Genomic DNA, 20,504 nt, shown 5'->3' with positions numbered 1-20,504 from the left:
TCCCTTCTGCAGTTACAATCTGGCGGCTAGGAGTTGGTGTACTGGCTTGGGAGCCATTTACGTTTGCTTTCTAATACTTGCGTTTTGGGCGTTGAAACTCTCTGGGTGGTAATGTTTTGCGTTGTGGCTACGTTGTTAATTAACTCTTCCTGGTGGCTTTATTTATAAAATCAGGCTCTGGCCTTTTCTCTAAAAAGGTGGGATGATTTGGTGTTGTTCAAAGAAATGCTTCAAATTCGTTTGGTTTGGGTTCGACCCCGATAGCCTAAGTTCTGTGTGACGGACTAACGGTTTCCCACGCCGTGTGTGATGTGTTTTTTTTTTGCCGTGTGCGATGCAAAAATGTGCACTAGTGTGATAAATGCATGGGCATGGGCATGGCCTTACTATTAGGCTGATCATAGTGGGGAGTAAATTAGACTAGTGTCATGCATATGACACTAGTCTAAGTTACTACCTTCCTTCATAATGCAAAATAACATAATATTAGTATCATAGATGGCTTCATTTATTACCTCGTAGACTCATCTTGTCTTGGAAAGCGCTATGTTACAGTAAGTACAATAGTAGTGTCATGCATAATAACATAATAGTAGTGTCATGCATAATAACATAATATTATGTTACCACCTCTCATTAATTACTTGCCACATAAGAGCAAGTACAATAGAGCCGAGTCAGCGGACTATAAGGAATAAACTAGTATATTTCTGCTTAGTTAGAGGAAAGAGAAGAGGAGAGAGAAAGTAAGCTGGCTCTTCGTGAAGAGCCAGCTCTAGCACGTCCTCCTAGGCACTTTGTGAGAATGAAAGGTGAGGCACATAATAAAAAAATAGTACACTCTTTTGATCTACTATTGTACATGTTGGTTATAAGATGGACTGTAGATGACATGGCACTGGCTTATAGCCAGCAGCTGGCTATACTATTAACCATGCTCTAAGCAGAATTTTCACGAAGTGCGCTATGTTACTAGTTAAGTTACTCCCACTATGACTAAGGCCCTTAGGAGGTCAAGCATTTCTAGGGCAAATTAGTGCACAAATGCTACACTCTTTGCGTTTGCTTTGCCCCAGCTAGCACACCACATGCACATGCATGCAGCTCCATGGATGGAATCTCGATTCTCATCACACAATCATCACACTATAAATACATGGCTCAAGCCCATGGCACTTTGCATCCATCACAACAAGGAAAAGAAAAGAAGCCGCGCGCGCGCGCTTACACGCTACATACACACACATTGTTTGCTAGCTACAACCTAGACAGATGGCGACAATGGCGGTTAAGGCATTGGTGGTGGCAATGATGCTGGTTGTGCACTGCTTCGACGTAGGGCTTGGTGCTGGAGGCGATGGCCTGTGCCTCGGCTCGCCCGACTATGGCGACGCTCTGGCCAAGGCCATCCTGTTCTTCGAGGGGCAGCGGTCGGGACGGCTGCCGGCTAACCAGAGAGCCAGGTGGCGCGGCAACTCTGCGCTCGCCGACGGCCGACCTGAAAACGTATGGTCTCTTATAGCTAACTTGTGATCATGAGCCACTGCTGCTCTCCTCGTTCGAATCTGTGTGTTTAATCTAGATACTGTGAGTTTTCTCTTCAGCACATGCAAAACAAAAGCGGACCATATTTTGGTACACTATGGAGCCAGTGTGAAATATATACTTGAGGCAATTAATGAACAGTTTGTCTAATTCACATCTAAATGTTTTTTAAGGATGTCACATCTAAGCTTTCACAAGTATATAATGTAGCAACAAAAAACAAAAAAATTAGGACAAAAAATAGATCATAAACAGAGTGGACATCAGTTTAGATGTGACATAACTATGTCACATCTAGATGTGTCCTAGACAGACCCGTTAATGAATGGAATAGGAGCCAGAAGAATGAAAGAAAAAACATGAAATTTGATTAGTGATATATGCCGATCACAGGTTAACCTGACGGGTGGGTACTACGACGCCGGCGACAACGTCAAGTTCGGGTTCCCGATGGCCTTCACGGTGACCCTGCTGAGCTGGAGCGCCATCGAGTACCGCGGCGACGTGGCGGCGGCGGGGCAGCTGGGCAACCTCCGTGCCGCCATCCATTGGGGCGCCGATTTCCTGCTCCGCGCACACACATCTCCCACCACCCTCTATACCCAGGTTTGGTAACTGGTTTACTACCAATTCAACGTTTATAAAGAACAAGCACATCAATGAAACTATGAGACGGACTAGATTTATTTTGTTGTTCGTTCATCGTTGTTGCCTTCACAAGGTGGGGGACGGGAACGCGGACCACGGGTGCTGGGAGCGGCCGGAGGACATGGACACGCCGAGGACTCTGTACAAGATCACCGGGGACTCGCCTGGGTCGGAGGCAGCCGGCGAGGCGGCTGCGGCGCTCGCAGCGGCCTACCTAGTGCTCAAGGAAGACGGTGACAAGGCGTTCGCGTCGCGGCTCCTGGCCGCGTCCAAATCGGTACGCACGAAGCATGCATGTGGTGTTGTTTCTCGTTAGTTAAATGTAAAAGAATCACGATAACGGTTTGTGTTTTTAGCTTGGGTGTGTCTAAGTCTTAGTCGACTGAGACTTAACCAAGTCTCACTTAAGTGATATAGTATATGAGAAGAAAAAGAAAAAAATTGAAAAGAATTTTTTATACGAATTTTAATGCAAGATCAATGGAATATAACATCGAATGAGACATAACGAAGTCTAAGTCGACCTAGCAAAACTGTTTTGGCTTTGGTCAGCTCTTTGAGTTGGCCAACAATTACAGGGGGTCCTTCCAGTCGTCCTGCCCCTTCTACTGCTCCTACTCCGGCTTTCAGGTAAGTAGTAGAGAAACAAAATCCACTCACTGCTGGGTCGATCTATTGGTTGGTTGACAAACAAAATCTAATCAATCTAAGTACCGTAGGATGAGCTGCTCTGGGCCTCGGCGTGGCTCTACCGGGCGACCAAGGACGGCAAGTACCTCAACTTCCTCCGTGACAACCAGGGGTCCAGCAACCCTGTCAACGAGTTCAGCTGGGACAACAAGCAGGTTGGAGCCCAGATGCTCGCAACACAGGTGGGTCGCACATTGATTCTGCCTCCATGGGTACAGTCATTCAGCCAAAGTCCGTACCGCGCGCTGTACCATATTGATTTCAGGAGTTTTTTGTTTTTTGCACGGTGATTTCAGGAGTTTTTTGTTTTTTGCACGGTGATTTCAGGAGTATTTGAAAGGAAGGAGAGAGCTAGCAAGGTACAAGACCAACTTGGACTCCTTCGTCTGCGCCCTCATGCCTGACAGCGGCAATACGCAGATACGCACAACTCGTGGTATATTACGTACCTCCCTGCCTCAGCCTGAATTCTGAAGAACAGCCCAAAACCTCTCATCTTCTCCACATGTGGTATGTGCTGCAGGAGCGCTTCTCTTCACGCGCGATTCGGTGAACATGCAGTACACCACCACCGCGGCCCTCGTCCTCTCCATCTACTCCAAGACGCTCCAGTCCTGGGGCGTCTCCGACGGAGTCCGCTGCAGCGCCGCAAGCTTCTCCCCGGATCAGATCGCCTCGTTCGCCGCATCACAGGTCGGCCAACATCTTCTCGCCTGACCGTGATCGCACCCGTCATTCAGTATCCGATCCATCCGATCCGACAACGCATCATTGCATCCGGTGTTGTTGTTGCAGGTCGACTATATCCTGGGGAGCAACCCGATGGGCATGTCGTACATGGTGGGCTTCGGCGGCGCGTTCCCGCGGCGCATCCACCACCGCGCCGCGTCCATCCCCTCCATCAAGGTCCTCAGCAGGAGGGTCCCCTGCAACGAGGGCTTCTCCTCGTGGCTGCCCACGAGCGACCCCAACCCGAACGTCCATGTCGGCGCCATCGTCGGAGGGCCCGACGAGAACGACCAGTTCGGCGACAACAGGGGGGACTCGGCGCACTCCGAGCCGGCCACCTACATCAACGCCGCCTTTGTGGGTGCCTGTGCGGCTGCCATGGGGCAGAGCCAGAAACCTGCGTCGCCGACTTTAGCGTCTTACTAGTAGTAGACCACAAGGATATGCGCACTCGTTGTTACACGCAACGCAAGCAAGATACTACTGGTACTACTATGCTCTGTTCCTAAATTTCCACGTGTGTAATGTATTTGTAACATATGCATTCGCTACCAGAACTCTGAACCCGTTCGTGATCGTCGTATTATAGAAGTTTATAATGTAATAACAAGACATAAAAATACAGTACCAAGTTTATATCAGCTCAGGATTCTTCTCCCCAAGTTTGCAACTCTCTTCCTCTCCCCGATTATAACAGACTTAGGCCCTCCACTATGACCAAAATCAATGCGAAATTCATTTTCTAGTCTTTGGCCACCGATGCCCTACATAGCCCAACCTTGTGTGCTACCTGTGTGAGTGCGGTGTAAACCTTTGTTGGATCTTGTGGGTGAAAGCGGGTGAAAGCGGTGAAAGCGGGTGAAAGCCTTTTTCGGTACATAGCCCAGCCGGAGCAAAAAAAAAATAAAAAAAATCTGGGCATCGGAGCAAGTGGGTGCTCCGATGCCAAATTCCTCAAGCTAACTCGAAGGGCACTGGCAGCTGGATCAGTGGACTTGTTTATCAATTCCTTTATACAGAGCGGTGCCCTCCACTGTGGAGCTCATGCCATAATTTTTTTCTTCTTAAGGCATCGGTGATGATGCGGCACCTTTTTGACCAATATGGCACCGATAACATAGTGGAAGGCCTTAGAGTATCTCTAGCCGAATCCCTTCAGGGTGAAAACCTATGATCTTGAATCGGGCGACGACGGCGTTTGTGCACTGTTTTCTTCTTGAAGGCGTCGCTTTTGGAGACCGTTTATGTTTTCCAGGTGTTGTCTCTGGGGGTGGTTTGTGTGTTGTTGCTGAGAGGAGTTGATCACTATGGCAAGACCTTTGTTTTTTGTTTTTTGTTTTACTTTTTGGGCTGTGTGCATCCTGGATGTCTTCGTGACATCTTGTTGGTGCAGAGGCTGAGTGTAATTGGTATCTTCGCGATATTAAATATATTCCCTTTAAAAAAAGACAGTGGACTTGTTTATCAATTACTAATTCATTTATATGGAGCGGTGCCATACATTTTTCTTTGGGCATTGGTGATGATGTGGCACATTTTTGACCAATATAGCATCGATAACATAGTGAAAGGCCTTAGAGCATCTCTAGCCGAACCCATACAAAGGCTTAATTCCTTAAAAGATCCCCTTTTGAGGAGTTAAGCAACAGCTAGCCAAACTTCTATTCGGTTTAGCTGCTCAAAAATCTGAGGAGAACCCGCCGTTGGCTCTAAAATTTAGCGGCCGAAAGAAGCTCTCGGCAAAAGATTCCTTTCGAACGGGCACAAAAGGTCACTGCTAACCTTTTTTCGTCCAAAACCAAACTGGCGAACGACCATGATGCCGTAGAGCACTCGCGGAGGAGTTAGCCGATGCAAGAATTGCGGTCACGCCAGCGAAATTCCGAAAACCCGGAGTTCGGCGGCGGCGAGCTTGGTCAGCGCCCGGCGAGCACGGCTTGGAGGAGAATCTTCCTCCTCGGAGCTTGCAGGCCATCCCCCGATCCACCGTCCACCTGCAGCCTCGGTGTCGCCTCAACGCCGCTGGCGGAAGCATGTGTTGTCTTGTAATCCCTCCGTTCCTAAATATAAGTCTTTGTAGAGATTTTACTTTGGACCACATACGGATGTATCTAGATGCAATTTAGAGTATATATTCACTCATTTTGCTCCGTATGTAGTCCATAGTGGAATCTTTCCAAAGACTTATATTTAGGAACGGAGGGAGTATTTCATTTTGTGTCATCTATTTGCACATGTCATGAATGTGTTGCATTTGTCCTTGCAGAAAGTTTTTTATTTTTTTATTTTTTGCGAATTCTTGCATAAAGTCATTGAGAGGTTGAACAAGCAAGGTGTCATTTACAAACCAATTAAGGCAGAATTTCTGGCATTGATGTTTATGTGGACGAAAGTGTTGAGAGAGACAAGGGTCGTTTTCCAAAAAAATCAACCTCGGCAACCTAAGGAAACATTGGAGTTATCTGTCAGGAACAGATTAACAGCTTCAACTGTCATGGGCAAGATTCTGTTCCTAGATGCACCAGCTTGTGAGCATCAAGTGCATCGCGAAATGATTATATGTAATTACAACATACTGGTGCAGTAAGAACTTAACTTATGGATCTCATTAAGTTCATGAGATAGAACCATTGAACATTTCTTATTAGTGCATGAGATCAACATGAAGATTGACCCTCTCTGGGAGCGTCAGAACAGTACAGTAGTTTGAATCAGCCGAGAGATCCATTTACACAAGAACCAGTACATTTGTAAATCTATTGCGACTCTGAGAGGGTCCGTGCATATATGGTGAGTGGTTAAATGATCTATAAGATGAAGGTATGATCATTCCCAGCTGAGTATCCTTCAAGCCAGGTCTTGTGGATGTGTGTCAGTTCCAAGCCCTCTGGAGTCTCAGGCTGCGAGTTCAGGCAGTTGGGTAGTTCAGCATAAACTGTGTGCAAAAGATTCTATATAGCTGCATGGTGCGCAAGAATTTCCGGGGGAAAGCGAGAATTTACCTTCGTATTCAGCAGAAGAGTTGTCCGGCAGCAATATTGCACATCACCTGAGTGTGACAGAAGCATTAGCATCGACACACAAATCAATGAGATGACACAAGATGAGTAATTGTGGCGCATCCCAAGATTATGGAAAGGGCTCGTTACAATTGAAAAATGATGTCAATAAGGTTTGAACAAACTGATAACTGATGGCGTGGAATAACTTCAGTATGTGAAGAGTTCGAGTATACCTTCCATTTCCCAGTTATCAAACCTCACCAACCAGTTACTTGTACTGATCGGCGATGTAAAAAGTCGGTCCACCCATGCTCGGAACTTTTGGCCTTGTTTGTCACCATAGCATGAACTCAGTGCATCAATGGATGCATGAAGTGACCGCTCCATTCCACAAGGATGTATCAGTGTGCCATTCTGGAGCTATCCAAAATAGACGATTGATCTAAAGTAAGCTCAAGAAACAACCAAAATTTGGTCCTCGGAAATCATAAATGGGTCCAGATCCCAGTTCGAACGTGCAGCATTGGGATCAGTAATATTAAAAGGAATTGTGTACAAAAGAAATGGCATATTAAAAAGAATGGTATGAACAAACATTAAACGGGTTAATCTAAGAGTTCGACAAGGAAATGTACTTACAGTAATGCTTTTCAAGTATTGTACAACTGATGGAGACTTCTGAACCTCACCCCTCCGCCACTTCTCGTAAAGAACATAGAATTTCACCACCACATCTGCAGGCTTGATGGTGTCTACCTTCAGATATGGGAATTCAAGATCTCTTACAGAAAAACTAGGCCCTAGTTTGAAGTGACCGATAGCTTGCATGATACCGGAAGCGCATCTCTCAGTTGCATGAAGCAACTTAAGGTTATCTTTTCCATTCTCTTCATACCACTGAAGAAGCTCCTCTTGGGCATTGCTAACCTGAATATGGTTCCAAAACTCTGTAATAAGCTTATATAGTAATCATCGTCAACAATGAACTACACTGAAACCAAGCAACTGCTTATGCACTGACCATGACACCATAGGCAGATGGAACGCTGAATAAATCTGCATCATTGCCAGAGTCACCACACACAAGAACATTGCTCGGTGGTTTTCCGCTCGAACTGAACTTCTCGAGTAAATATATAAGAGCTTGCCCTTTCCCTGCACCTCGTGGCAATACATCTAGGGCCTCTCCGCTACTATAGATTATCTTCACATATAGCTGATCACAGAAAGAAAGCAATGAAGTCAATAAAACACCGCTAAGCAATACTTGATCTTAACAAAACCCTGTCAAAAAGAACAGAAAAGAGAAGGTCACCAAGGCCTGCCTTGTCTTACCCCAAGCTGTTCCAGTTTTTGAGGAAGATAATTAATCACTTCCTGAGCACCCTGCTTGTCGACGAAGAAGCTGACCTTATGAGGACCCTGATTCCTCTCTGGCTGCAACGCACAAAGACAAAGTAACATAAATATCTTAGTTCAGCTAGTAGTAAAATTTGAAAAAACCCAGGAAAAACTAGACAGGCAACTCATTGGACATGCCTGTGGCTTTAGCTGAGGGAACTTAGCTGTCTCCTGAACAACAATATCCCTATCCCACTTGTTATTCAGAAATTCCTCCCAGCCAACATCCGGAGTCATCTCCTGGCCATATGCTATCACAGTGCCCACAGACATGATGGTGATGTCCGGTGTGAGCAAAGGCTTTCTTTTCCTCAGACCCTTGTAACTGACCGGCGTTCTTCCAGTTGAGAACACCAGCAGAGAATCCTGGGAGTACTCAGACTCCCAGAGCGCCTCGAAACGGAGCAAGGCCGAGTTCTCTGGATCACAGTGATCAACCTGCAAGTGCACAATCCAAAAAGTCAAACATTGTTCAGACACAACAGTCCGGGTTCGTTCTTTCTGGGCAAACCAAAGGATCGAACTGAGATACCCACCATCGTCTGGTCAAGATCCGAAACGATCATAAGGCGCGCAGAGCCATCTAGCCTATCCATTCTTCCTTGCGGCGCAGAAGCTGAAGAAGACCCTGCAGAGCAATAGTGCTGCAGAGGCTGCTGAGAAGTTTGATGCGTCTGCCTGGGCACTTCTCTGAAACAACAAGTATTTCTCCTGCCTTTATACTATTCCTCGGTCATCTGCTGGTAGGGTCTTTATTTTTTGTAAAAAGGAACTAATAGCTCCAGATAAAATTTTAAACTATAGCACACGAGAAAATGGCAGCAGCAGGTGAGAGCAAGACAGCGAACCAAGACAAGCAGGACAGGTATTTCTCCTGCTTTTATATATTAAAACTAAACTATTTCATCGGTCATCCGTCGGTAAGGTCTACTTTTTTCATGCGAGAGAATAATGGCTGCAGATTAGTTAAACAACTACGGCAAACAAGAAACGGGCAGCAGCAGCCTAGCAAATAAGAGCAAGACAGGGGACCCAAACATCCACGGTTTATCCACACAAGAAAACAAGCAAGAGTGTGACTTTACTGGTAAGAACAATTTTCCAGGAGAAATCGTTGTGGATAGAGTGTCCAGCCAATCATCTAGCACGATTGATATCACTCAGATTTGGCGCAGGGAAATGTACAAGTACAACGCACTCGACGGAACCACGCGACTATGGAATGGTCCGCCGGCCAAACACCTTGAATGCATGATGGTTTCGGGGAGGAAGAGGAGGAACGTACAAGGTGGCGACTGGCGAGGGTGGCGGTGGGGCGCGGATGAGTTGTAGGGCAGGCAGGTACAGTAGCCCCTACCTCGCCTGAGCGGCGTGCGGCCGCCGGCCCGGCTCGTCGTCGTCGGAGGAGCCGAGGAGGATGTGAGGCGGCGGGGTGGAGAGATGCGGACGACGACGACCAAGACCGGGAGGAGTGCGTGCGTACAAGTGGAGTGCGGAATGTGGAATGCGGGTGCAGCGAAGCTTCCGTTTGAGCGCCTGTGATGACTTTTGCCGCTTTCTTCGTCGATGAAATCCGCGAGGGAACACCTTTTGACAGAAACAACAAAGGGAGTCTCAGGACTCTCAACAACAATAGAAAAATGGCTCCATGATATGCTGGGTCAAAATTTTTTTGAAGGAAAACGGTAGGAAATCTTCACGCCGCACATATTTTACTATCAGCCAAAAGTGTGTAGTGGAAAAAAACAGAAAAACGACAGGATATCACAAGTGACCACTGGACAATGGCGTGACTTCTCATTTTGGCTCGATGCACAGCCATACCCAATTTTTCAGCAATCTTTTCTTAATTGGTTCAAACATTGCGGTATATAGGTTGTTAATTGATTCTACAGCTGATTTATTTGACTTTGAATCCAACTAGGTGATCGGCTGCTCATTAGCTTGTCGTAAAATCACTACAACAGGACCCTTTTGACGTTGCACAAAAGCCATCACTTTGGGTTCATACTAAGGGCATCTCCAACGGCACCCCGCAAAAAACCTCCCCCATCCATCCGCGGACCGGGGGAGGGGAAGGGGCGATCCGCGTACACGGATGCGGGAGGTAGCCATCCAACGCTAGCCGCATACATTTTCACAACTCAAACCAGACAAAATTTGTTCAAACAAATCCGGAATTCATATAAACACAGTCGGATTTCATATAAACATGACGGATTTCATTACAAATACATCAAAGCTGTCTTAGGCGGGTTCTGGAGTATAATTAATACCTAATTCAAATGATCGCCGACGTCCGGTCCCATCCGACCCCTGTCTCCGGCCATCGGCCCCGAGAACTGAAGCTTCACCGTCTCCAGTTCCGTCTTGGTGCTCTCCAGCTCCGCCTCCGTGACCTCCGCATCCGGAGCCCCGGGAACTGAAGTTGTCCGCCTCGACGTCGCTGACAAGCGAGTAATCGACCGAAGATGCTGAGCCCACCAAGCTTGGCGTCGACGGGAGGGGAGGAGCGATATCTTCCTGGAACCCGAGCGGCGGCGACCTACCGTGCACTACTTTTCCTCGCTGTTGGCGGCGCCTGCGGACGTGTCGGCTTCTTCGTGGTCGTGACACAAAAGTCATTACTTTGCGTTCAGCTAGCACTAAAGAGGCTTCTCCTAGTAGAAGTGGTAAAATTAAACAAAGTATTTCCATTGGAACAGTTATGTAGATTTTGAATTTTCTATTCACTCATGATAGGCCTGACCTGGTCGACCCGATCAAACTATTTCACCTATGATTTGGCCTGATTTACCCAATCATATGATATAGAAGAATGTGACCTTTTATCCAAAAACTTCGAATCCAAAGAAGTTTTGAAGATGGTGCTCCCATTACGTTACTTGGAATGGAATCCTCACTTAACTAAGCATAAGTGAAAACAACTTTAAATATTTGTTCGGTTTGCGAGAAAGTATATGTTTTTTGAAGCGCGAGACATTGTAAGTGTTAGACTAAATGGGCTTGGCTCATTAGCAAATTCTGAAGTCTCAAATGAGCCCACGAGAAAAATGGCAAGCGGTGGTGTGGTGTTAAAGTTTAGTCCCACATTACGTTACTTCGAATGGAATCCTCACTTAACTAATCATAAGTGAAAACAATTTTAAATATTTGTCCAGTCTGCGAGAAAGTGTACGCTTTTTTGAAGGGCGAGACATTATAAGTGTTAGACTAAATGGACTTGGCTCATTAGCAAATTGTGAAGTCTCAAAGAGCCCACGAGAAAAATGGCAAGCGGTGGTGTGGTGCTAAAGTTTAGTCCCACATTACTAGTTAAGGAAGAGTTGGACCTTTTTATATAGTGGGTTCACTCCACCACTCATTACTAGGAAAAGGCTTATACATAGAAGTTTACCAGTAGCGCGTGTTAAGGACCCCGCGCTACTGATAAGTACCAGTAGCGTCTGTTATAAAGCGCGCTACTAGGACAACTTAGCAGTAGCGTGGGTTTCAAGCGGGCACGCTACTGGTAAGTTAGCCACACCACACCCCCCGGCTGTTAAGAAAATAGCAGTAGCGCCTGTCCACCTAGACGCGCTACTGCTACTTCTTCTATGTGTAATCTTTTACCAGTAGCGTGGGTTTTGGACAAGCGCTATAGCTAGTTTTACTTACCAGTAGATATTTTGGCTGGCACACATAGCAGTAGCGCGCTTTGGTGCCCCGCGCTACTGCTATGGTCGCCAGCCAAAATATCTGCCACCTTTTACGCCTCTTCTTCCTCCCCCTTTCTTTCTCCCCTCCCTCTTGCACTTGCTTGTTCTTCAATGCTTCCCCTCTTCTTTGCCCCTCCTACCCCCCTCCATTAATGCCCTCCCTCCTTTCTCTTCCTTTCTTTTGCCCCTCCTCCCCTTCTCTTCTTTGCCCCTCCACCACCCCCTCCATTAATGCCCTCCCTCCTTCCTCTTCCTTTCTTTTGCCCCTTCTCCCCTTCCCTTCTTTGCCCCTCCACCACCCCCTCCATTAATGCCCTCCCTCCTCCCTCTCATACCTCTCTCTCCCTAGCTAGTTGGAGCTATATTTATGTAGGTACCTCACTATCTAGAGCTACTAGCTAATTAGAAGAAGGTGCTCGATATCCCTCTCGACAAATAGGTGAGCAAAAAAAGAGTTGTGCAAGAATGGAAATATGTGTGTTTCCGATTAGGACCGAAACTACGTGCGATATGAATATACTGAATTGTGTGTGGCATGTGAGTGACATGAGTTGCCTATGTTTTGCCGAAATGTCGATTCAATTCCATTTCGGCGAATTTCGGGCAAACTCAATATGTCCTATGTTTAGGGAAGGTCATGCCGAATTTTTGTATGAATTTGATCCATGCATGCATATATACGTGGTTATAATATTTGCTCCGCGTGCAGGTGATCATGAAGGTCAATGGGAGGATGGTGGAAAGATACTGGCAATCCGCTGTGGACGACATGTATGAAAAAATACTGAAGGATGTTTTATGTCCGTGTCGAAAATGCAAAGGAATAGTCAGGCTCGACCCCTTTGAGGGTGGCACATTCAAGGCGCACCTGCTCAGGCATGGTTTCATGCATGGCCATACTCGGTGGATAAGTGAAGATGATGATGATGATGATGAGGATGTCGACGGGGCAGGAAATAACGACATGGGGCCACCAAACGAAGAGATGACCGATTATGTGCCCGAGAGGAAGACGGCCTCGGAAATGTCGATGGCGAAGAGGCAGTTCAAGGCGGAGAAGACGCGGACACGCCGCCGTCTTCGTCGCTACTAAGTTCAGCCATGCGGGACCCGCATGTTCGAGACCTGCTTCGCAAGAAGACGACTAGCGACAGAGCTGCTTCTAGAGAGGAGGCCAAACTGGCGCAACTGGAGGTAGACTCGATGAATCCTTTGTATGATGGTTGCAATCCCGAGGTGACCCGCTTGAGTTTCACACTAGAACTTCTAAAGGCGAAGGCAAAAAACAAATGGACAGATACAAGCCTGGATGAGCTTCTGAAGTATCTAAAGAAGGTTCTTCCCGCGGGAAGGCTGTGTCCTACTAGTGTCGAGGAGGCAAAGAAAATCGTGTGCCCTCTTGATCTGCCACACATTAGATATCACACATGCATCAATGATTGCATCATATATCGGAACGAGCACGCGGAAAAAACCATCTGTCCAAAGTGCAATGCTTCACGATGTAAAAAGGCCGGAAAGAAAGCTCCACAAATGTATGGTACTTTTCGATCACTCCGCGTCTACAACGGTATTTCATAGATCCTAAGGAAGCAAAGATTATGCGCTGGCACGCGTAGAGGGTGAAGCCAAATGACGGAGATGAGCCGAAGCTGAGACACCTCGCAGATGCTAGCCAGTGGAGAGCATTCAATGCTGAATTTGATTTTTTTCGCAAATGATCCAAGGAACACCGTGCTTGGCACTAGTAGTGATGGCATGAATCCATTTGGCAACCAGAACACCAATCATAGCACATGGCCCGTGTTTGTATGGATGTACAACTTCCCCCTGGTTGTGCATGAAGGAAAAATACATACACATGGCTATGCTTATTCAAGGGCCGAGACAACCAGGAAATGATATAAATCTGTATCTCGGGTTACTGAAAGAGGAGCTACAAACCTTATGGACAATGCCGGCCAAGACATGGGATGCAAACAAAGGAGAGTATTTCTACATGAGAGCCGTGCTGATCACGACGGTGCAGGACTATCTCGGTTACGGCTATCTCTCCGGCCAGGTGTGCCACGGATATTGCGGATGCACGAGGTGCATGGATGATACAACTTCTCTGCAGTTATCGAAAGATGGCGGGTCTTCGAAAATCGTGTACATGGGGCATCGAAGATGGCTCGAGAAGGATGACCCGTGGAGAAAGCGTGGAGATCTATTCAATGGTAAGGCTGAGCATCGAGGTCCTCCACGTAAGCGTAGCGGTGCATAAATATATAAGTTATTGAAGAACTGGGAAGAGTGCCCCACGCCGGGAAAGACGAAGAAAAAGGCGCCGGAGCCCCTGCTGAAGGTATGGAAGACGAGATCTGTTTTCTGGGACTTGGAATACTGGTCCATACTTGACACGCCTCATAGCCTTGATCAAATGCATATCACACAAAATATCCTTGAGAGTTTGCTTGGAACATTGATGAACATGCCGGAGAGGACCAAGGATGGGCGAAGGCAAGAAAAGACTTGGAATTTTTGAATATCAGGAAAGATCTCCAAATGCCCGGTAAAAGGTCGTCAGAGGAGACCGAGACGGAGACGGAGACGGAAGACAGGGGCAAAAAAGTAAACAAGAAGGAAGAACAATATTGCCCCCCCTCTTGCTTCACCTTAGATCCGAAGGAGGTCGATCAATTGTTCAAGTGCCTTGCCGGAATCAAAGTTAGTTCTGGATACTGTGGGAAGATAAGCAGATATCTGGACACTAAGAAAAAAAGGTTCAGTGGGATGAAGTCTCACGACTGTCATGTGATGATGACGCAGTTACTCCCGGTTGCACTTAGAGGGACTATGGACACACATGTGCGTGAGACGCTTACTGACCTATTGCCACTTTTTGATGCTATCTCTCGAAAGTCGATCAGTGTGAAGCAACTCCATAGGCTACAGGAAGAGATTGTTGTCATACTGAATGAGCTACAGATGTACTTCCCGCCCGCGTTCTTTGATGTCATGCTGCATCTATGTGTCCACATCATGGATGACATCATCGACCTAGGGCCGACATTCCCGCACAACATGATGCCGTTCGAGAGGATGAATGGCGTCATCAAAGGATTCATTCGTAACATGTCCTGTCCAGATGGAAGCATAGCCCAGGGATATCTGACCAAAGAGTGCATCTCTTTCTGTGAGAGTTATCTAGTAGGCACCGGAGACCCTGTTGTTGGTTTGCCCGTCAACAAGCACTATGGAAGGCCTGAAGGCGAAGGTCACGCCAACGGTCATAGGGATGTGAATGTGTTACGCTCGGGCCGACAAGACGACCTTGATAGGGCAAACTTAGTAGTGCTACAACACCTAGATGTGCCAGAAGATTTCGTGACACTGCACAAAGAGACCATCGCAAAGAAGTACCGTGACCGTGGGGTGCACAGGACGGATGCTGAAGTTATTTGAGAGCACAACTCCACTTTCTTGTGTTGGTTCAAAGAGCGAGTTTTGGCTAATCCCCCGGAAGAGGGTTGTCCGAACGGAACGCTCATATACGCCTTAGCACATGGCCCCTCGACCAACCTCGCGACTTATCAAGCATACGATATCAACGGATACACGTTCTACACGGAGGAGAAAGATATAAACAGTGATGACCAAAACTTAGGGGTGACGATGGAAGCCATGACCGGGAATGTAATTGAAAGATATTACGGAAGGGTCGAAGAGATATGGGAGCTTAACTACTCTGGATTGCATAGTGTGACGATGTTTCATGTCAGATGGGCTAAGAATGTACAGAGAGAAAACCGACATTTTACTACCATGTGTATACCCGACTCCGATAGCGGTACCGTCAACGCCATTGCCAAAAATGAGCCATGGGTACACTCTAAACATGTGACACAATGCTTCTTCATAACTGATCCGATCAATCCCAGCCGTGTTGTCGTGAGGAGAAGCAAAAGGAGCATCGCCGGAATGGATGGAGTCGCCAACGAGGAAGACTACGACCAGTACAGTGATCCGATGAGGGAAGATGATGCTAATGACGATGAAACATACGTCAAAAGAAGAATGAAGACTACATTACCAACAAAAGATCGTAATCCCTGGAGAAGGAAAAGTCATGACCATGGGCTCAATTATTTGACAAGGAACAAAAGAGGAAAGAAGATCAGTCTGAAGCGTCGTCGTCGCCCAAGCTGACAAACTAATCCACAAATTTTGTGTGTGTCTATTTTGTATACCGACGTTAGCGGTCAAATGATGTAATATATATTATACTAATTATTATCCGGAGGGTAATAGTGGTATTGCTCCAACGACACACCAAATTAAAGGAAGGAAAGTGCAAAAGAAAGATAAGAAAAAGAAAAGTGCAAATGAAAGAAAAATAAAAAGAAAGGAAGTTTTGCAAAATGAAATGAAAGAAAAAGAAAAAGGAACTAATAAGTTGTGGAAAATGAAATGAAAGAAAAATAAAAAGAAAAAGGAAGGAAGTTTGTGGAATATGAAAAAGAAAAATAAAAATAAAAATAAAAAGAGAAATATAAATAAAATAAAAAGGAAGGAAGTTTGTGGAATATGAAAAAGAAAAAGAAAAAGAAAAAGAAAAATAAAAATAAAAATAAAATAAGAAAAAGAAAAAGAAAAAGTTAGCAGTAGCGCGTTTTGGCTAGGGCAACGCTATAGCTAACTTAGCTATAGCACGTTTTGCCAAGACGCGCTATAGCTAAGAAAAAAAAGAAAGAAAAAAAGAAAAAAAAAGTTAGCAGTAGCGCGTTTTGGCTTGGCAAGCGCTATAGCTAACTTAGCTATAGCGCGTTTTGCCAAGACGCGCTATAGCTATGTTGCCTATACAGAGCCACTGCACCCATCTCTTTCCTCTCTCTTACTCTCGCTTGATCTGATCCCCTTTCTCAGCTCACTCCACCGCCGACGCCGCACCCTCCCACGCCGCCGTCGACGCGCGCCGTAGCCGCCCCCTCCCCCCGTGCCGCCCCTCCCCCGTGCCACCGGCCTCCCGTCACCCCCTCCCCCTGTGGCGCCCCCGGCCGGCCCCTCCCCCCGTTTCGCCGCTCCCCCGTGCAGTCCCCACCACTGGCGCCATCTTCTCTCCGACGGCAGGTCTCTCTCTCTCCCTCTCTCTCTCTCTCTCTGACTAGGATTGGTCTCTGCAGATCGACAGGGCTCAGCGAGGAGGAGAAGGACGCCCTCAGCCTCGGCGACCCCTGACCCCGATGCCACCCCCTCAGCCCCGGCGACCCTGACCCCGACGCGCGGTGAGCCACCCCTCCTTTCCTGTTGTTCTTTAGTTAGGGCCAATTTTTTCTATGTAGGGTGTCCAAATTGAGTTCATGAGCAGTAGCATTTGTTAGCTTATGTGTTGCTGTCCATTTGAAGTTTTTTAAATTTGTAGTTGATGTCCATTTGTAGTTCATGAGGCAAAAAAAGTAAATGAAAATGAAATTGAGGATTTTTAAATTTGTAGTTGCTTTCCATTTGAGGTTTTTTAATTTTGTAGTTGATTTCCATTTGTAGTTCATGTGGCAAAATAAAAAGTAAATGAAAATGAAATTGAGGATTTTTAATTTGTAGTTGATGTCCATTTTGAAAATGAGGATTTTTAAATGAAAATGAAAATAGCTTATGTTGCTGTCCATTTTGAAAATGAAAATAAGCTTTGTTGTGTCGTGATCTACTAGCAGAGACCATAAAATTAGCTTATGTTTAATTTGTTATAGTCAGCTTGCTCTGCTCTCAGTCACTTAGTAGGTTTATGAATGTTTTTTGAGCAAAAACAGTGGGGAAGGCCCCCACTGTAACTCTGATTTTCATTAATATGATGGAATAGTTACAAATGGATGTACATGGTGAAGGTAAATAAAGATATCAAATAATCTACAAAGAATCCAGCCAGCTTTGCATGCCATCCTTCAAACCAGGTCTTGCTTTCTTTATGATCATGCTGAAGTGTTCCTTGAATGTGGCTAGGCAATATGCCATACTCTTGGACTTGTGATAAAAAATTATGCTATTCCTATGCTTCCATAGACTCCAGCATCCAGCTATCAAACATTCTTTGAAGCAACCAGAAGTATTCTGTTTCTTGCTCTCCAGGAGCATCTCTGTGAGATTGAAATCAGTATTCCATTGATAATCAATCTTCATCCAGAAGTTTTAACTGAAATCACAGCTAAAGAAGAGGTGCATTAGATGTTCATTGGGCTCATCATCACACAACACACATTTACTAGTCTCAATGTAGAAATTCTTCCTATGAAGTAGGTCTCTAGTATTCAATCTGTCTTGTAGCAAAAGCCAGAAGAAGAATTTCTATTTAGGAAGGGTACTTGACTTCCATATCCAATGGAAGGGTTTAGGAGCATCAGTGGGATTCCCTATGTATTCCAGATATATTCTTTTATTGGAGTATTTAGATCCACCCCAATAAAATTTCCATGTGTCTGGTGAGAGCTAATTATCTCTACTATTAATCAATTCTCTGAGGTTATTACTCTGATGTGCTGCAATGGAAGACATAGGCAGGTGAAACATATCATAGAAATCATTGTCATCCATATGTTACTAGCAGATGCAAGGGTGATGTCAACATTTTTTTACAAAAGAATATAGTTGAGGCATTGTGTAGGACAATACATGATTGCACCATTTGTCAGACCTTAGTTTGATTGTGTTTCCATTACCAGCATAGCATATAGTCATGTCTTTGAACTCTTGCAAGATAGAGCAATAGTCTCTCCACCAAAATGATCCCACCTTGGTGGGGAAAATTGGTACCTCCTCATTTCCATAGTAATTGTTCCATATTAGTTTCACCCATGGAATATCATGCTTGTTAAAGAACTCGAATAGGAATTTGGTGAGCAGAGTTTTGTTTTGTATTCTCAGGTCTAGCACTCCAACTCCCCCTGCTTTTTTTGGAAGACAAACATTATCACATTTGACAAGGCAGTTTCCTTTTTGTTGATGCCTTTTCCATACCAAAGAAAATTTCTACCCGATTTTTCAAAATGACCCAATATGGTGAAAGGAACTATGATGCAGCACATAGCAAATATGGGAAGAGCAGCAACTATGGATTTGAGATGAACAAGTCTCCCTGAATAAGTCATCATGGAAGCTATACCAGATAGTCTGTGATCAAGCCTAGATACCATGGGCATCAGATCAGAAACTTTGGGCCTGGTTGATCCCATTGGAAGTCCAAGGTATGTGAATGGCATGGCTTCCTTTCTGCAGTTGAAAGTATCAGCCAGCTCCTGAGCTTTATCATCAGAGATGTTAATTGCCACCATAGATGATTTACTGTAGTTTACTACAAGCCCTGTAAATTTGGAAAAGTCTTCTAAGATCTCAGTGAATCTCCTGATCTGTTCCTCATCAGCAGGGAGTATAATTAGGGTATCATCAACATAATGTATGATTGGATAGCATTCTGTATAGTTTGTCTCAATTGGTAAGGATAGAGTTCCATTTATCCAAGCTTCATTGACCATAATTTGCAATAATTCACCAACCATAACATACAGCAAAGGGGAGAAAGGATGTCCTTGTCTAACACCACATTTACATTGAATGCACTTACCAGGTACACCATTAAGGATTATAGAAGTAGTGGCAGTAGATAGAATAGAAGTAACCCATCTAATCCATTTGTTGCTAAACCCCAGGTGTTTCATCATAAATAAAATGGCCTTGTGATTGACTTTGTCAAATGCCTTCACAAAATCGATCTTGAATATAATAATTTCTTTCTTAGATTTATGACACATATGTATGTACTCAAAGCTCCATGCAAGGCAGTCCTGAATATTTCTGGTTTTAATGAAACCATATTGATTCTTGCTAATTCTAGATATAATAATCTGTTGTGCTCTATTAGCAAGAAGTTTAGTAAGTATTTTGATAGGCATACTTACAAGAGATATAGGCCTATAATCATCAGGAGTTTCAGGACTATCATTCTTGGGTATCAGAGTTATGTAGGCAGTGTTAACAGGAGCCAGGGAGACATTTTCATTGTGGAAGTCATTGATGAACTTATAGAAGTAATGCTTGATAATGTGCCAACATTTCTTCATAAATAGACCATTAAAACCATCAGGCCCAGGGGATTTGTCATTGGGCATTTTATCGATGATATCATCAATTTCTTCATTGGAAAAAGGCATGTCAAGGTCAGAGAGTTCATCAAGCATGGCTAGATGGGATATATCAAAATTCTGTGTGCAGCTGCTTTCAGAGCCAATCCTTTCCTTGAAAGATGCCAAAGTATAGCAGCTTTATGATCATGGTCAAATATTTGTAGCCCATCCCTTGTCATAAGATATGTGATGTAGTTATGCCTAAAAACTTGTGTAGCAATGGCATGATTTTTTTTGTATTTTCGTCTCCAAGATTTGCCCATCTAATGTTGGCCCTAATTCTCCAGTATATTCTCTTTGCTTCCAGAAGCTTATTGGTATGTTTGATAAGCAAATTCCTAAAATTCCCTTCCATTCTCGATAATGGTCTTTGTTCCTCTAGCCCATCAAGTAACTTCACATAGAAACAACAATTATCAATAATTTTATTCAGTTGGGAATAATGCTTACTCCATGTTTTCAGACCTCTTCTAATTGCTTTGAACTTGGAGTTTACTTTTTTTTGCAGAATCAGAGAAATGTGTGGAGTTAAGCCAGTGCTTTTCCACAGTTTCAATGAATCCACTAAATTCAGTCCAATACTCTTCAAACCTGAATATCTGACTTTTTGGGATGCTGCTGTCAATTTGAATTTTGAT

The 20,504-nt window shown here is 45.0% G+C and overlaps 2 protein-coding genes across 9 annotated transcripts; one reads left to right on the top strand and one right to left on the bottom strand.

Annotated features, from left to right (window-relative positions):
• Nucleotides 1–1,196: 1,196 nt before the first annotated feature.
• Nucleotides 1,197–4,229, top strand: LOC123165736 (endoglucanase 20). Its single transcript, XM_044583453.1, has 8 exons — nt 1,197–1,506; nt 1,939–2,151; nt 2,267–2,470; nt 2,746–2,823; nt 2,913–3,065; nt 3,211–3,319; nt 3,407–3,576; nt 3,679–4,229. Exons 1-8 carry the CDS (start codon nt 1,273–1,275, stop codon nt 4,036–4,038), a joined length of 1,521 nt encoding a protein of 506 aa, XP_044439388.1. The 5' UTR covers nt 1,197–1,272; the 3' UTR covers nt 4,039–4,229.
• A 2,007-nt stretch (nt 4,230–6,236) lies between these two features.
• On the bottom strand, nt 6,237–9,597 carry LOC123180419 (probable sucrose-phosphatase 3). 8 transcript variants are annotated; one of them, XM_044592475.1, is made up of 9 exons: nt 8,552–9,597; nt 8,154–8,453; nt 7,950–8,051; nt 7,636–7,830; nt 7,448–7,541; nt 7,254–7,348; nt 6,848–7,028; nt 6,615–6,661; nt 6,237–6,512 (listed from the first exon to the last, which is right to left on the bottom strand). In XM_044592475.1, exons 1-9 carry the CDS (start codon nt 8,609–8,611, stop codon nt 6,420–6,422), a joined length of 1,167 nt encoding a protein of 388 aa, XP_044448410.1. In that variant the 5' UTR covers nt 8,612–9,597; the 3' UTR covers nt 6,237–6,419. The 8 variants fall into 8 exon arrangements, with proteins under 8 accessions (XP_044448410.1, XP_044448409.1, XP_044448407.1 ...); XM_044592474.1 differs by having other exon boundaries at nt 6,848–7,034; nt 8,552–9,595; XM_044592472.1 differs by having other exon boundaries at nt 6,848–7,034; nt 7,254–7,541; nt 8,552–8,643; nt 9,301–9,591.
• Between the last annotated feature and the right edge of the window lie 10,907 nt (nt 9,598–20,504).

The sequence above is a fragment of the Triticum aestivum genome, chromosome 1D (assembly GCF_018294505.1).
Source record: "Triticum aestivum cultivar Chinese Spring chromosome 1D, IWGSC CS RefSeq v2.1, whole genome shotgun sequence".
NCBI classification, from domain to species: domain Eukaryota; kingdom Viridiplantae; phylum Streptophyta; class Magnoliopsida; order Poales; family Poaceae; genus Triticum; species Triticum aestivum.
The sequence above is the reverse complement of the archived record's forward strand: the minus strand, read 5'-3'. Positions and strand labels throughout refer to the sequence as shown.

Bases quoted from the DNA above. Each gene is read 5' to 3' on its own strand.
- LOC123180419 (XM_044592472.1), bottom strand. From the start codon at position 8,611: ATGGATAGGCTAGATGGCTCTGCGCGCCTTATGATCGTTTCGGATCTT. The intron at 8,052-8,153 runs GCATGTCCAATG...TGTGCGTTGCAG, and splicing joins TCCCTCAGCTAAAGCCACAG to CCAGAGAGGAATCAGGGTCC. The intron at 7,542-7,635 runs GTCAGTGCATAA...AACCATATTCAG, and splicing joins CATCTGCCTATGGTGTCATG to GTTAGCAATGCCCAAGAGGA.
- LOC123165736 (XM_044583453.1), top strand. From the start codon at position 1,273: ATGGCGACAATGGCGGTTAAGGCATTGGTGGTGGCAATGATGCTGGTT. The intron at 2,471-2,745 runs GTACGCACGAAG...GGCTTTGGTCAG, and splicing joins TCCTGGCCGCGTCCAAATCG to CTCTTTGAGTTGGCCAACAA. The intron at 3,577-3,678 runs GTCGGCCAACAT...TTGTTGTTGCAG, and splicing joins CCTCGTTCGCCGCATCACAG to GTCGACTATATCCTGGGGAG.